Raw genomic sequence first — 17,613 nt, forward strand, 5'->3', positions numbered from 1 at the left:
ACAGTGTTGAAGAGCAGAGAGTTTTTGTCTTGAGATGGGATTGCGAGCCTTGAACTTCTTATGTAGCTAAGGGTGAACTTTGAAAGCGCCTTCCTCATACTCCTTAATGCGGGGATGACAAGTATACATCACCGTGCCCAGTTTACGCAGTGCTGAGATTGAACCCAGGGCTTTGTGCATACCAGGCAACACTTGACCAATGGAGCTGCATTCCTGGCCCAAGACCTCAACTTGTAAGATTGTCCATTTCTTATACCTCCTTTAGACAAGTGTACATTTCATATTTTAGATGTGAAATGAATGGTATTGGAATTTATATTTGACATCATTGGAAAAACAAGGGGCATGTCTTATACCCTGTGTGGTGGTTTGAATAAGCATGGCCACTGTGGGCTCCTGTATTGGGATGCTTGTTTTCTAGTTGGTGGAACTGTTTTGGGAAGGATTAAGAAGTATGTATCCTTGTCGGAGGAAGTAAGTCACTAGGGTGGGTTTTGAGGTTTCAAAATCTCATGCCAGACCCACTCAGTCTCTGTCTCTCTGTCTCTCTGTCTCTCTCTCTCTGTCTCTTTCTCTCTTTCTCTCTCTCTCTCTCTCTGTCATGAACTTGTGAGATGTAAGCTCTCAGTTACTGGTCCAGTGTCATGCCTCCCTGCCTCCATGTTTCCCATTATGATGATCATGGATTCAACCTCTGAAACTATAAGGAGATCCCCAATTAAATTACTTTTTAAATAAGTTCCCTTGGTCGAAGTGTCTCTTCACAGCAATAGAAATGTAGCTAAGACACCAGGTTCTGCCCCTGATCGGTGGTGTAAGCTTGAGCAAGTCTTGTGTCGTCATTTCTCCAGGCCATGGCTCCTCCTTATCTATGACAGGAAACTGGTGACATCTAGACTCTGGAAGTTCTAGGAATCTGTCACTTTTTGAGTTAGGGTAGTTAGGGTGTAAAACTTCTCAGTGTTAGTAAGGATTGGGGAAATCACTTAAGTGCAATACACTAAAAATTATACAAGTCAGATTGTGATAGTAAAACTAAAAATGCATTAAACTGGACTTGATGAATCACAGTGGGAATCTCAGCACTTAGGAAGGACTCCATGAGCTCAAAGTCAAACTAAGTTACACAATGAGACCCTGTCTCAAATGGCCAGATGGTGTCTCAGATAAAGGTATTCTATCCTCTGACCCATGAGGTAGAAGGAGAGAACCAATCCCCAAAAGTTGTCCTGTGTTTTCTGTGACTACACAATAACATGTATGTTCCCCACAAAAATTACTTAATTTTTTTGAAGAAAGGAGGTTGAAAAATATAGTTATCAAGGTTTTCTATATTTTCCAACTTACCAAGAAGTGGAACAGATGAGGTATAGGCCACAAACTGAAGTAATCCTTTAGTACTTGTTATCATCTTCTTGATAAGCTCACAGGACTGTGGGTAATAAATTGTACTTTTTAAGGTCTTTTTAACTGGCTGTTATTTACTTAGACACAAAATCACACCCCAGTTTTGAAATAAACAGGAAGGAACTAGCACTCATCTTTGGGGAGACAGTAGAGAGCCCCCATGAGCTTTCACAGCTTTAGCATTTCTGGCAGGGCTTGGCCTTTAACAGATATGATCCATGTTCCCCCATACTCTGTACTTCTATGGCAGTCATCTGTCATGATGGCCCCACTCCTGCTCCAGAGCACACCAGAGTTTAACTAACACATGGCTAGTGAGCAAATAAACGAATGTAAAGCAGAAACAGCTAGTACCTACAACAGCCAGTACCTACAACAGCCAGTACCTACAACAGCCAGTACCTACAACAGCCAGTACCTACAACAGCCAGTACCTACAACAGCTAGAGCCTATAACAGCTTGTACCTACAATAGGTAGTACCTATAACAGCTAGTACCTAAAACAGCTAGTACCTATGACAGCTAGTACCTATGACAGCTAGTACCTACAATAACTAGTACCTACAACAGTCAGTACCTACAATACCTAGTACCTACATCACCAAATACCTACAACAGCTAGTACCTACAACAAACAGCCAGCACCTACAACAGTCAGTACCTCCACAACAGCTAGTATCTATAAGGAAAGCGCCACTTTGCTACAACCATTTCCACAAAGAAGATTTCAGCTGCTATCCTTCCCTCCCCAAATAGTTTAGGAGTCCTGAAGCCCATGGCACATATTATCTAGTTAAAGACAACTTATTAACATACAGTAGAAATCAACATTGATGAATAACATTTGAAACAAACAAGAATGAAAGTTCCAGAACCCTTCTGGAGTGGTCTTTATAGTCCTAGAACATTAGAACCAGTCTTGAATGTTTTTCTTATTTTCTCGACTGCTGAAAAAAACATCCACAACTATTATAATGAACATTAGTCTAATCTCAGCTTAAATATTTTCCAAGTGCTCTAGAAAGCAGCTAGAAGGAATAAAGAAAGGAGAACAGCTGGAGAAATTTGGGGGAAAAGGGAACTCCTGATATACAATCATCACTTAGGCTTTCCTTACCCGCCCCCTTCCACTCCGTGTTTGTTGTTCTTCAATACCTCTCTCTCCTCAAGAATTCATCATCCAATACTTTCCCCAATTCTTGTATAGTTACCAGAAGCAACATGTTTTAAAGTACCAGGGTGGAGGCTGAGGGGAGGGACTGTATCCTATAATACAGTAAAAAAAAAAGGTGATTAAGACAAGTCATTCCCCCATCCATTTCCAACAGTTCTTGAATGTCAGTTAACAACTAATAAACTGAACTAGTAGTGCCTGACTAGTCAGCCTGCCTCCCGTTAATAGTTTACAGTATATCCTTAGACAGGATCCAACCCCTCCTTTGGATACTGATACTGTGGTTTCCAGAGGAGCTGCTACAGAACACTCTGGAAGAAACATGGCTGTTTCCTAGGGGAAGTGGTTAAGAATGACGGATATTGTGACCCTTGACCTCACCACCCAAGGAGAAATCCAATAATACTTACACTTACTCTGAAGACTCTGTATCTTTTAGACAAATGAGTTACTACAAAAATGTATAATTCTTTACATACATTTACTCTGGTTTCAGTTTAGCCCACCCTGAGATTGTTTTACTTCAGTCTCTACATTTCTGATATCATTATTGTGTGTGTGTGAGTGTGCACATGTCAGTCAGTGATGGTTTGGAGGTCAGAGGACAACTTGGAGGAGTTGGTTCTGTTTCCACCATGTGGATCCAGAGGAATCAAACTCAGACCCTTAAGCTTGGTAGCAGGTACCTTTACCCGCCAAGCCATCTCAACAGCCCCCTCTTTAGTTTTCTACTACTCAGTAAAATGCAACCCTTTATGAGACCATTCCACAATTGCTTATTTCATTTTACTACATTCCTTTATTTATTGTGTGTGTGTGTATATGTGTGTGTGTGTGTGTATGTGTGTGCGTGTGTGTGTGTGTGTATGTGTGTATGTGTGTGTATGTGTGTGTATGTGTGTGTGTGTGTGTGTGTGTGTATGTGTGTGTGTGTGTGTGTGTGTGTGTGTGTATGTGTGTGTGTGTGTGTGTGTGTGTGTGTGTGTATGTGTGTGTGTGTATGTGTGTGTATGTGTGTGTGTGTGTGTGTGTGTGTGTGTGTGTGTGTGTGTGTGTGTGTGTGTGTGTGTGTGTGTGTGTGTGTGTGTGTGTGTGTGTGTGTGTATGTGTGTGTGTGTGTGTGTGTGTGTATGTGTGTGTGTGTGTGTGTGTGTGTATGTGTGTGTGTGTGTGTGTGTGTGTGTGTGTGTGTGTGTGTGTGTGTATGTGTGTGTGTGTGTGTGTATGTGTGTGTATGTGTGTGTGTGTGTGTGTGTGTGTGTGTGTGTGTGTGTGTGTGTGTGTATGTGTGTATGTGTGTGTATGTGTGTGTGTGTATGTGTGTGTGTGTGTGTGTGTGTGTGTGTGTGTGTGTGTGTGTGTGTGTGTGTGTGTGTGTGTATGTGTGTGTGTGTGTGTGGAGTGGACAGTCTGGGGAGGTCAGAGGACAGTCTGTGGGAGCCAGGTCTTTCCTTCTCCTAGATGGGTCTTGGGTATCAAACACAGGTCCTCAAGCTTGGTGGTACGTCAGTACTCGATGGTAAGCCATTTTAGACCCATGATAACATACTTAGATATTCACAATTAGAGCCATGGACTGAGTTATCTAGCAATTTATGATCTCTGCACATGTCCTGGAGACTCGGTTTCTTCTCTACAAAATAATGGAAATGGTTCGAAGCAGGGGCTCGCATGTGGGGGTTCATGTGTGTAAAGTCCTGGATTCATTCCCTAGAACTATCATAAAAAATTTTTTAAATTAAATTCAGCTTGCCTAGAGGCTTCACCTAAGACGAAGGAAACAACATATGAAGCAAGTAGCCCTACACATGGAAAGAACTGTATAATTATTCCTATAGACAAGACTTTATTAAGCTCACATGCTAGGTGCTGGGCGGCTGCTTTCTGATCTTTTTTTATTTAACGCACACGACTTCAGAAGGCTTCAGGACTGAAGACATTATTATTTCTGATGCTCTGGGCATTACATTGATCTGCTTCTTTGAGCGCTGAGTGTCACCAGGCTCGTTCTGGAGTGGGGCTTAAGGGTTATCACATGACGATCCTCTCTCCACTCGTGACTCATTCACCGCGGTCAACGCTGCTCCAATTTCCATTAAGGAAAGGGTTTTCTCTAATCCATAGACACTGAACTGTGGCTTTGACTTCTGGAGGTTCTAGCAACATCAAAACACGAGTGGGGGTCTAAGTGATTTGTCAGGCGGCTTTTAAAACTATCGCTTATAAAAGCGAGAAGAAAGGTTTGTCTTGGTTTAAGGCCAGACTTGAACTAATTTTTTTTTCTTTTCTTTTTGAACTACAATCCCCAGAATGCCATCTACCTTTGGGAAATGAAAGCCTACTTCAATTTTATGTTGAGAGCCTGAGATCCATTTATTTGTATCATGGCTCATAACTACTTAGATTTGAGGGACAGGACACCTAGGAAAGGACTGCGTGACTAAGGCGAGGCAGAGAAAGGATCAATATCCAACCGCACTCGAATCACATTTTTGAGACATTATTTGGACGAGTCCTTCAGTTTGGTTTTTCTTTGTAGTGAGAAACTGGTCCTTTTACATCCAATGAAGGGGGCACTACATACGAAAAGGTACTAAGTAAGGGTGCAGTCCATCCTGACTCTGCCCTGTATTTACGGTCTGTCATTCAACATTCCCATGGCAGGGCAATCAGAGGGAACCAGAATTATTTAAGGGCATCTGTGCCAGAAGATGAGGAACCTGGTGATAATTTTGACTTTTGGAAGTTCAGTCCTTTATTTTGAGACGGACTATGTCATACTCAAATGATCCCTTGACAGTTTGAACAAGGCTAAAGTCTGGTGCCTGTTATGCCTGGTGTCAAAGGAAGAAACAGCAAACAACTGGGGAAATCAGGGAGAGTCTTATCTTGGTTTCTTCATCTTAAAAGTCAGACAAGAAAACCCTGTACAACGCAGAAGACTTTTGGGGGCTGGAGAGATGACCCAGGTTGAGAGCATTGGCTGCTCTTGTGCAGGACCCATGTTAGAGTCCCAGTAGCCACACGGCAGCTCACTACCAACTCTGACTCCAGTTCCACGGGATCTGACATCATCTTCTGGCCTCTGTGGGCACTACACCACACTCATACACATAAAAAAAAATCATAAAAAAACCCCACCAACAAAAAAGACTTCCTTTATGATGTCCTCATTTCTATAAGTGAAACAATCACCATTTCCTACCTTGAAGAGAACAGATCTCCCATAGGAGAGCCAGGATAAAAACACAGAGCATCAAGTCAGACTGCATGAATGGTCTGCTCTGGTACCCACCAGATACAGATGGGCATTGGGGCAACTTCATGAAGCTCCACTGGCAACCTCCAGGATGGGTCGACTATAGTATCTACCTCCCAGGACCACCACAGGATTAAAGAAAGTAACATCCATAAAGCATGTAGTCCCAATCACAAGAAAAGTTCTATACATGGTAACTGTTGCTACCCTTCATTAGTGGCTTCCTTTGTTCTTCAACTTCTGTAGCTAATCTGTCACCAAGCTCCGTCTATTCTTTTATATACATATATATGTATATATGTAAATGAAAGAATACATATTTTATATTTCAGTTAAAACAGTTAGAAAAAAAGTCAACTGGTACACACACTAGTGTCTACCCAGGGTGTTAGACGATACTTCTAGGCACTGGAGTACTGTGTAGCACGAGGCAAGTCCATAATCATAAGGATAAAAAATATATTTTGTTAAATGAAATTAACCAGTCATTGAAGAATCTGTCTAAACATACAAGTCATGAAGGACTAGCGATTAAATTTTACCAAAAGGAGAATGTTACAACCTCTCAGAAGTTTAAGGTGTCTTGGCAACTGTGAGATCTGCAAGGCTGCAGGCGCTGGGCCCATGTTCCTCCTCCTGAGGTTCTGTACTTCTGCATACAGATACCCCAGAGGAACCCACATCTCCAACAAGCCACAGGAGGATGCACATGGACACTTGTGTGAAATGAGAACCGGAGCAGCCTAAATATATCCACCAGTAGATAGAGTAGTGATGAATGCTCTTGTCAGCTTGACAGGAACTAGAATCAAGTAGGAGACAGGAGATGTGAGGAGACCCACGCTAACTACTAGACAGATGAAGAGGAGGAGTTGAGGAGTAGTCTCACCCCTCCCTGCTTCCTGACCACAAGGCTATGAGACTAGTGGCTCAAGCTCCTGCCGCCATGACTGCCACGATGGACTGTGTCTTTGGAACTGTGAGCCAGGACATTGGCCCTCCTCCCCTCCCTCCCTCCCTCCCTCCTCCCTCCTCCCTCCTCCTCCCTCTCCTTCCTTCCGGTCCCTCTTGTCCAGTATTTGGTCACAGCCCCTGAGATAAGTAAGTTACAGTAGGAAGTGGGTAAGCTGCCCTTCCACACAGTGTGACTTATTTGTAAGAGAAGCAAAGGCCTAACAGGAAAATGTCAAAAATGCAACGCTGACAGAACAGAAGAGGGATGTTGTCTATGTGTGTGCACACATCATCAGTGACTACAGGCACCCAGGAACAAGTGAAAGAATGGCAGAAAGGGCGGACGCCCACAGCGGCATGGTTCCATCATTTCTGAGGAGGAAGATGGAGAAATGATATGAAAAATGGTACAAACAAGCTAGTTTTTTTTTTCTGTTCAATCATGTGCGATATCTGTGCATCTCTGTATAGGTGTGTGCAGTTGAATGTATGTGCTTCAGAGGCCAGAGGTGTCAGGTCCCCGGGAGCTAGAGTTACAGGCAGCCGTGAGCTGTGCATACTCCTAACCATTGAGCCATCTCTCCACCCCCAACAAGGAAATGGCTAAATGATATTTATGACTGTGACTTGAAAATAACCCAATATAAATATGATTTGTGTCATTATCCCCTCCCTTCTAGTTTTTCAGTAGGACAGATTTTTTTTTTCAAAGTTAGAAAGCTTGTAGGTGTATATCTGGCTCAGTGGCAGAGCGCTATGCCCGAGGCTCTGAGTTTGATCCACGGTACCAGAAAACAAACAAAAAACAATGAAACATGACATGAATAATGGAAGGAAAACATGCCTTCAAACCACTATGACCTCTGACAAATGATTTCTTCTGTGTTAGCCTGATTCCCACCAACTTTAACGTAGGAACCGCAACACAATGAAGAACGGAGAAAGAGAAACAAGGGCCTTTAAAAAACCCCGCAGCATGGATGTCGTCATAATAATCCTTGCTAGCCAGAGGCTGCTTCTTTGTCCGTAGTTGGTAACGTTCACTCTCTAAGGGCATCAGCTTCCAGAAACATCGCTTCGTGATGCTGTCCCCTCTGCCTCCCAGCCCCAGTTGGCTTAACCAGTCTGTTTAGCTAAAGCCATCCTCCTCTGCCTTCACCCTTTCAATGAGAGCATTTATCATTTTTACTGAATTTTTGAGACTCCCTAACGTGAAGGCAAGTTTCCTTTACCTTGATGTCTCCAGTGAAATGAAGGAGAGGAAGAAGGAAGAGACTTGGGGCTGGGTACTCATTTTGACTCTTAGAGACTTCCCTGTGACTCTCTGGACAAGTTTTTTACGATGTGAAATGTGCTTCTGTTTTGGGAGCCTTTGCAAATGTGGTCTAGCGAGGAGAAGGAGGTCTTTTCAAGCTGGGCCCGTTGGGTCCAGTTGGACTTGGCTTCCCTTGTGCTATGCATGAAGCAGAAGCTTGGGCTTCCTTCATCACAGACCAAGTCTCTTCAGCTTCCATGGCGTCTGCACCATGGCAGACTGTAGTCTCTGAACCATGGGAACAAATACATTGCCCCCGCCTCTGCCTTGTTGCCACAGCAACAAGAAGACGGATGGTTATACCTGATGGCCTACGGAAGTGTCTCCTGGTCCTTAAGGCATATTCTTGATGCTCCTATACCCAGTCAATAATGACTGCATTGGCAGATTAGAGAAGAGGAGGACGAAGAGGAGAGGAGAATGTGGTGAATTGGGAGCCACACTGGTTGCTGGGAGACCTGCTCTTGCACAGAGCTCATAAGGACAGTCCGTCCTTTCTCACCTGGTAAGGTACGGGGGAAATTATTCAACATAACTGCCGGTCACAAGCCAGTTTCTTACCTGTGATTCGCACCGGCACCTTGAGCTCCCAGGCCTTCCCTGTTGGTGCCGTGGGCTGCCTCTTCGGTCTCACTTGAACTATCCTCCTCCAAGCTGTCGGGCTCCATATCTTTGTCCTGGATTTGGTCCTTAATATCAGACCAGAACTTAGCCTCTTGAGGGAGGCTTTCTGAATCCGATTCTAAGGAGTCCTTTGAAATCAGGTTTAAGTCTTCTTCCTTAAAGGGTCTGCCTGAAGGCGGGGTCCTCAAGTTGGTGTGATGGACAGGAGACCGGCTAGAGCGCTTGGGGACCAGTTTATATTTATTCATCCTGAAAAATAGAAAACAGGAGCAGGAACGCTCTTGTTAACAGAAGCAGTTAGCTGATATTTATAATTGTGGCTCTCAAAGGGCATTGCTTAAAAAATTTACGTTGCACTGCGGCTACCAAAACCATAATGGCAATGTTTGTCAAAAATGTGAATGAGCAAGAGAACCTTGTTATATTATCCGCAGGCTTCTGAATGCACCCTTTTGAGTGTCTGAGCAAGGAAGGCCTATTGGAAAAATGATTGTTTTTCTCTCTGCAGAAACACATCTGATTTAGGACGCATAAGCGGCCTGAGCAATCGAATGAGGCTTTATTGAGGAAATCAAATGACTGCTTGAGAGCGGATTCTGTTTCCAGCTTCCAAGGGCTTCTGACAAACAAGCCGGAACAAAGCCAAATGGTTAATTGTGAGCAGTGCTTTTTGGTGGCTTTATTTCAAATGCTCGGGGCAAGTGTGCGTGTGTGTGTGTGTGTGCGTGTGTACACATCTTGTTCAGTAGCGGCCACAGATGCACTCAGACAGGTTCACGGCTTACCATTTACAAAGTAAAGGAGAGAAAAAGCATGGTTTCCCCAACCGGAACTGTAGTACACAGACCGTTTCTATCCTAGGCCAGGGTATGCTGGCTCCAGCGTTTAGAAAAGGCTTTTGCTATCCGGGGTGCTGCTGAAGAGCAGTGTACGGCTTGGTGGCCATTACCTAGAAATCAGTCTCAGTGTAATACTTATTACACAACGGTGTAATAATAATGGCTTGAAATGTTCAGTAACCAAGGTGTGTTGGTGAATGGTGGTAAGCTAAGCACTTCGGAGGGGAAAAGAGGAAGATCAGGCGTCTGGGGTCGGGGGAGTCCGGTTTGGGCTGCATGAGGACCCTATCTTAAAAAAAAAGAAAATCTCAAACTGCTTAACAAAAGGTCTGTGAATCCTGTCTCAGAGGGACTCAGGGCAGAGGCTAGATGTCCCCTACCTGGAACAGGTGCTGCTCATGACTAGGGGAGGCTGGCCTGCTTTACAGCTTGGAGTTGTGGAGTCCCTTGTAAAGGATGTAGGAGTGTGACTCCAAGGCTCCTCTAGGGACCCACGAGATGATTGACAGGTGCTCTGAGTCAGCACAGGATGGGAAGGTAATGGTCGGGATTGGATTGCCTTTCATCTCCACCGTCTTGCTGCCTTTATGGGTGTGTGGTGTGTGTGTGTGTGTGTGTGTGTGTGTGTGTGTGTGTGTGTGTGTGAGAGAGAGAGAGAGAGAGAGAGAGAGAGAGAGAGAGAGAGAGAGACCTTACCATTGGAGGCTAGGCTCAAATTTGTTTTGATTGGCTTGCTCCTGTTCTTTTGGCAAATCCAGCTTTTAATTAAAAATACTTTGACCTGATTCCTGTCCCTCCAATTACTATTATATTGACCTCGTTGCTAGGGTTTCCAAGGACGCGGTCTGCTCCTCGGATGAAAGCACCTTTACAAATACAACAAAGGTAGTGCTCATACTTAAACAAACACGAAGCGATTCTCTGCTTAGCTCCGAGCTTGCCTAATTTTAGGTTAGTTTGCCTGCAGTCAGTCTCTGGTTTAGTATACACATTCTGCCACATTTTAATACCAAGTTCCTCTTGCGGGATTTTTTTTTCTTTTTCTTTTTTTAGAAAGCAGCAAGCATGAAAACACTTTAAATCTAAGTCTCTATAAACACCAGCTTTGTTATTCAAAAAGCTCACTGTACCTGGAGGCTTGAAAACAAGCTGGAAAAAAAAACAAAAACCTTGAAAAACAGGGTAGGGGATGTAACTCACTGCTAGAACATTCGTGATAAATGGGGTTTAACCTACAACTCCAGCTGTGTGTGTGTGTGTGGGGGGAGATCTCAATTCATTTCACAATTATTTTTCATACAATAATCAAAACCCTTCATTCTGTCTTTTCTTAAATGAGAACCCAGGATTTCTTCCTAGTAATAAGTAATGGCTATATATGATAATTTTTAGTTGTTGTTGATAGAGAAGCAGAATTTGGGAAAAATGTGAAAGAACAGAGTGAAATATTCCCCAAAATGGGTTTTCTGTGGAGGCCTGATCTTAAGGGGGCTGGGAGAAGGAGAATTAATGGAAAAAGAGCTGATCTCTCGAATAGTAATTACGTGAGCTACATTTCACTCTGTACTCAAGCTCTGTACCAAAAAAAAAAAAAAAAAAAAAAAAAAGCCAACGGTTGGGCCTCTGCGATCCCTGACCAATCCACTTCTTAGTAAACAAGGAAGGCATGGGGCACGTCCTCTAGGGACTAAGAAACCACCAATTCTCCTGGATCCTGCTAAGGTCTTCTGTTTCTAGCACAAATTGGGGGTCAAATTCGCTAGGGCAGGGGACAAGGAGGCCCGCTTAGGATGAACAGCAGATCCAAAGTTGCCCTGTTTGGAACAGGCGGGGTGGCGCCCCACGGGGATCGCAGGGTTTTCGCCGTTGTGTCTTTCTAAGGGTCAGGGCAGGCTTCGGGGGGCGTTTGAAGGTCCAGAGGTCGCCGGTTGGAGCCCGGGACAAGGGGGTGGGGGGGACAGGGCTGCCCGGCCTGGGGGACTCAGCCCTGCCTGGGCGCGGTCCTTCCTCCTAGACCACAGACTGTGCCCGCTCCCTCGCGCCCACCCCGGAGTTCTCGGTACAGCCCGCCCGCGCGGCCCCTTCCCACCCGCCGGGAACCGCCCGTCACCTGCCGGCGCTGCTGGGCAGCCGCGCCCCTGGCCCCCGCAACCTCCGCAGCCCCGGCTCCCGCGGCAGCTCCCGCCCCGCCCGTCGCTGCCTGGAGACCGCGGCCAACACCGCGCCACTCGCTCGGGGCCGCGCTCCGGTAGCACGGGAGGCGCGGGGCACCCCGGCTCGGGATGCTCAGGTCTAGCCACCCCGACTCCGCCGCGGAGGAGGAAAAACAGTGATGCTGCCTCGGTGATGCTGCTGGGGTGGGCGAAGATCTACAACCCCCGGAGAAAGAAGCCAGTTAGTGAATGAAGGGAGGCAAAAAGAGACAGGAGGAGGCCGGAGGGAAGAAAACAAGTGGCCAATAAGCATTTGCCCTTTATTGGAAGGGAACTTAATTCGTTAGTTATCAGAAGAGGGGAAATTAAAACCACGCAAGAGAGCACACTCACCACACGGGCATCTTATGGTGAAAAGTTGGCCATGTGTTGGTGATGCCATCTAGGAGTCCCAGCCCTCAGGGGGAGTGGCTGGAGGATTAGGAGCGTGACATCCTCCCTCAAAAAGCCAAAACACCCGCAGGAAGGAACAGCTAGCAGAGAAACACACCTGTCCCAAGGGCCAAGTGTAAAAGACATATGGATGAAGGACTCTCAGGTGTGTGAACTGGCAGCATTTTGGGGCTGACATTGTTTGGGCTATGCAGGCACTCCTTAACTTCCCAGCAACCTCGCCTCTAGGCATTCACCCAAAGGAAGCCTGCGTTTTTATGCATCTTGAAAATCTGAAATGTCCTACTCGGGCTCTTGGATTTGAACACCTGGTTCCCAAGCTGGTGGTGGTTTTTATGTGGTTGTGGGGTGGGGGTGGGGGTGGGGGTGGGGGTGGGGTGGCTGGCCTCTGAGGGTTAGAGCCTTTGCTGGGTTCTCTCTCCAGTGATCCAGGATGTAAAAGCTTGTGCCACGCTGGTCCCTCAGATTTGGCCATGCCCTCCCCACCTCGATGGCCTGAAACCTCAAGCCAGTATCTCTTCTTGCTGTCCGGCATTTTGTCACAGCTGTGAGGAAGTACCTCACACAGCATCCAGGCTTGACGAATGTGGGGACATAGAAATGAAAGACAAGTTTAAAATTCGCCTGTGTTTTGTAGGTGCACACACAGCAACGCCAAAACTTTTTTTTTTTTTTTAAAGGAATTTAAAGATTAGGATGTGATCAACTCCAAAAGGTGTGGGGAAGAGCACTTTTGACATAATATTTCTTGACTTTAGTGGTTGATGTTCCTTTTAAATACTGCTTTAAGACATACATTTATAATGTGTAGGGTGCCTCCCTGTTTAAAAAAATATTTTCAAGGGTTGGGGATTTAGCTCAGTGGTAGAACGCTTGCCTAGCAAGCGCAAGGCCCTGGGTTCGGTCCTCAGCTCCAAAAATAAATAAATAAATAAATAAATAAATAAATAAATAAATAATAAAAAATTTTCAAAGACAAAGAAAGGACATGCTGGAAATTATATTCGCATTAAAGACATAGGTAGATTTGAGTAACTACCTTCCAAGTAGCGAGATGTCTACAGACTGGTCGCTTCACTAATAACGGAAGGCAGGGAAGCGGAAAATAACCTCATACCTAATTTTACCACCTTCAAACTATTTCTTATTATAGCTGATTTTCCTCTGTTTTGATAGCAGGGACTATTCCGTATGTGCACGGTAAGACCCTGTCCACTGACAAAATAAAATTGAGCTATCCGAAGTGTTTGTGTTACTCTGCCCACTCTGTTGTTGCACAACTTATTGTCACAGAAAGTTCCAACACGCAGAGGAAACCCACACTAGAATATTCATCAGAGAATGAAGCTTCCGGGGTACGTGATTCCTAGGAATCAAGTGAGAACCATTTACACCTGCCCACCTTCTCGGCCACTGGTCAGGGCGGGTCATCATTGCGGTTCTTCAGGTCCTTCTGTTGCTTTCTGCATCATCTGGAGAATGTCCCTTCTGGCTTTCTGCAGATCAGGGACCTTGTGGGAGTCACAAGTGCTGTGGTCCAGCAGCTACTGGAAGAGACACACCCCCTCTCTTAACACAGAACCCCTGAGTTCGGGCTCCTCCCTCCTCTGTAACAGCTCTCCGCTTACGCTTCGGTGTAACCAAAGGAGTAAGGAAGTACACATGGCAGGCCATACCGGGAAGTCAAAAACAATGTCCGTTATTCTAAGGGAGATACTTTGATATGAAGATATGAAGGGGACACACTCTTCATGGGTTCAGTGACCATGGGAAGCATCTCTGGCCTTTCTGGCTGGAGGAGCCCAGGAATGAACCTGAAATCATCATCCTTGAGAATCCAGGAGCAGGGCTGCTTGGAACAAGGATCCAGGTCTCTGAGGGGGATGAGGAAGGACAAACAGAGATGGCTCTGGGATCCAGGTCTCTGAGGGGGATGAGGAAGGACGAACAGAGCTGGCTCTGGGAGGAGCAGAATGGGAATTAGGTGCTGCTACTGAAGGGGTGCTGAGCTCGAGAGGGTGAAAAGGCTCTGTCAAGGGGTCTTGGAGAAAACAGTAAGAACGTAGAATATCAGTCTCTGTTCCTCCTCTACCCTGACCACCACCAGGTGAGCCAGCAAGAAGCCTTCTGGAAAAGGATAATGTGGTAGGCCTGTTAGTCACAGTGTGTGAGGGCTCTCTCTCTCTCTCTCTCTCTCTCTCTCTCTCTGTGTGTGTGTGTGTGTGTGTGTGTGTGTGTGTGTGTGTGTGACTATGTCTGTGACTGAAAGTACTGAGGGGGAAACAGGCAATGGATTCCCCCTGGAGCCGGAGTTACATGTGCTGGTGAGTTCTTGGATGTGGGGAGCTGGGAACAGAACTCCAATCTTCTGTGAAGGCAACATGCACTCCTAACTGCTGAGCCATTGCCCTCCAGCCCTCAACTTCCCTGTTGTAAAAAAACAACAAGCAGAGAAGACCTTTTGTTTCACGGAGCCAATCCCCCCCCCCCAAAAAAAATCCCTTGGAAGAATTATTTTCTCTTCTTAAATATGAATACAGTTGTTCCGTTGTTTCCCCGAATTTAGGCTTTTCTAGAAATTAAGTCGGACGGCTTTAAAAAAGCAACCCTGTAAGCTCCCATAAGCTGCACACTGCACTTGGGGAGAATATAAGCCATTTTTGCTTCCTGGGACTAGGTTTTAGGAAGAGGAGAAGTGATGGGGGAAATTAACATATTTCAGCCCTGATAAGAGATCTGTTCAAGAGGGCATTACAGGAAGGAAGAGGGCTTCTTCTCCCTCAGAAGGCTCAGGATGGTTAAAAAAAAAATTACAACCAACTGCGTTTCATCTGGATCAAGATCCCTTTATGAATATAGCAAATTACCATGACTTCAGCCAGAGGAAGTGACGGGAGATTATGTTGTTGGGTTAAATTAGTGGGCTCATTAACGGTCAGCAGTTCAAACCACCTTTTTCATCTACAGGGGGTCTTGTGACTTCAAGATGCTTAGCCTGTTGGGTGGTTGTCATTTTCTCTGTTATTTCCACCCAATAACAGATGGTATGGGTGATGCATAGAGCCAGGAAAAATTTTTATATATATATATATGTATATATATACACACACATATATATACATACACACATATATATGTATATATATATGTATATATATATACACACACATATATATATTATATATATATGTGTATATATATACACACACATATATATTCAGGCAGATCTCTGAGTTCCAGGCCAGCCTGGTTTACAGATCTAGTTCCAGGACAGTCAGAGAACAACATCCCCCCCCTCCTCACACACACACACACTCAAATATGTAAATAAATTATTTTCTAGAAATCTATCAAGAACTCTCTCATGTCTCTGTGGCCAGTGTTGTTTTTTTTTTTCTTTTCTTTTTTCGGAGCTGGGGACCGAACCCAGGGCCTTGCGCTTGCTAGGCAAGCGCTCTACCACTGAGCCAAATCCCCAACCCCGGCCAGTGTTGTTTTATGACATTGCATTTTTATTTATTCTATATCCATAGATGTAACAAATCTTTGGTAAAAAAGCAGATTGCCTCTGTGCTGAGCATGTACAGACAGCTCTTGACATTGTGCCCAAAACAATAGATTGCAATTATTATCTATGCACCGTTTATATTATGTTAAATATCATTCCTAATCTGGAGGTGATTTACATTTTCAGAAGGACATATGTGGTTCATAAGTGAATCTCACACTTTTATATAAGGGACTTTAAAATCTTTAGATTCTGGTGTTCTGGAGAATGGTACCAGGGAGGTCCTGTCCCCCCCACCCCATATACCACAGGGACCACTCTTCGTGATTAAGGTACATTTGAACAGAACTGGGTTAAAGCAAGCTACAGAGATTCCATTATGGCAACTTTTATCACCCAAGGAAACTTCTTTTTTTTAAAAAAATAATTGCATCTATTTATATTTCTCTCTCTCTCTCTCTCTCTCTCTCTCTCTCTCTCTCTCTCTGTGTGTGTGTGTGTGTGTGTGTGTGTGTGTAGATGAGTGTGCCATGACACACATGTGGAGGTCAGAAGACAGCTTTCAAGGATCCATTCTCTCCTTCCACCATGTGGAGCCCAGATTCTGAACTCAAATGTTCAGGCTTTGTGGCAGGGACCTTTACCCACTGAGCCATCTTGCCAGCCAGGAAAATTTTCTTCCTCACACAATACTTCTGACTAGTATTTGTAGGATATCAGTTTTCCTCAAAATACATTCTAATGCTCGACATAAACTCCGGGACCCTAATTTGAATATTCTATCTGTAAAATTAGACTAGGAATTGATGACGTGAGAGAAAGAGATAAACAGCTCTTTTCTTGGTAAGTCTCTCTACAACAGGATGATACACTCAAGTTGGGTAACATCAGGGATTGAATAAACTAGATTCAAAGCTTTGAGGGAAACAAAGTTGCACAGGATCCTCCAACATCCACTTAAACGGAAGAATGAAGCAGATAAATTTCAGAACCAAAGAGCAAAACACCTGAGTTGCGATTCGATGTTGTAACTGGAGTTACATTATCTCCTTGAAAGATGCAGTTCGTTCTAATCCCAGACATCAGGTGCTCTCTGAGATCATCTGGTGTTGGTTCTTCGAATTCTCTCCAGAGAGATGGAAAAGGCCCACAGTGTTGAGGCTCAAGTCATCACTTTCTCAGGGCAAATGAAAGATTCGAAACACAGCTCCCAACACCTCATTCCATTCTAAATGTTCCCTGAAATCATCTTACTACAGTAATAGAGGCGGCATGGCCCTGAGGTCAGGTAGTCTTGGATTGGTATACAGTGTCTACCCTTAATTGTTTACACAGTCTTGGCCTGAATGTTTTAAAGTGATATCAAGGAGACCCCGATCACCTCAACCACAGTATTCACAGTTCACTGCCACTTTGAAAATGTTTGGTTTCTGCTCCAACAGGGTTCCCCTACCAGGTTGCAGTAGACTCTTTAGAAAATACTAATTCCAAAATGCTACCCCGCGTCTTCTGACACCAGCCACTCGGATTAAACTGGGGATCCCCATCTCAGGAAATCCTGGCAGGGAGATTCTGACAGTTCCGGCTCAGGGCTTTTCTCTACTCTACATATTACTAAGTTGTTGACACATCTGCTTGATTCTGTTGATCTGGAGAAACCGGGGCAGTCACAGAGGGCAATGTGTGGGAGGATTCGCTGCAAACATAGACTCAAAATTGGCCAATATATGTTTAATTGATGACAATCAGCACCACCTCTGAGATAAGAGTGCTTCCTTCTGGATCGTTTTGAAGTTGCTGGTGGCTTGATGGGTGACTGGCACAGAGCTGCTACAAAATTGTGAATGACATGCCTCATCAAGATGTCTTTGCACACTGACACTCCCTTGGAAAGCAGGGTACCCGGCTCACCCCCTTTCTCTCAGC

The 17,613-nt window shown here is 44.8% G+C and overlaps 1 protein-coding gene across 1 annotated transcript in view; it reads right to left on the bottom strand.

The window, feature by feature from the left end:
- Jhy (junctional cadherin complex regulator) overlaps positions 1–11,760 on the bottom strand; it is a 57,794-nt gene extending 46,034 nt beyond the window's left edge. The window contains exons 1-2 of the mRNA XM_032911106.1: positions 11,684–11,760; positions 8,672–8,983 (exon numbers count right to left, since the gene is read on the bottom strand). Of these exons, the coding sequence (XP_032766997.1) occupies positions 8,672–8,982 (311 nt within the window). The 5' untranslated portion in view covers position 8,983; positions 11,684–11,760. The remainder of the gene's footprint in view (positions 1–8,671; positions 8,984–11,683) is intronic.
- Positions 11,761–17,613: the final 5,853 nt, after the last annotated feature.

This window comes from Rattus rattus, chromosome 8 (assembly GCF_011064425.1).
Source record: "Rattus rattus isolate New Zealand chromosome 8, Rrattus_CSIRO_v1, whole genome shotgun sequence".
NCBI lineage: Eukaryota > Metazoa > Chordata > Mammalia > Rodentia > Muridae > Rattus > Rattus rattus.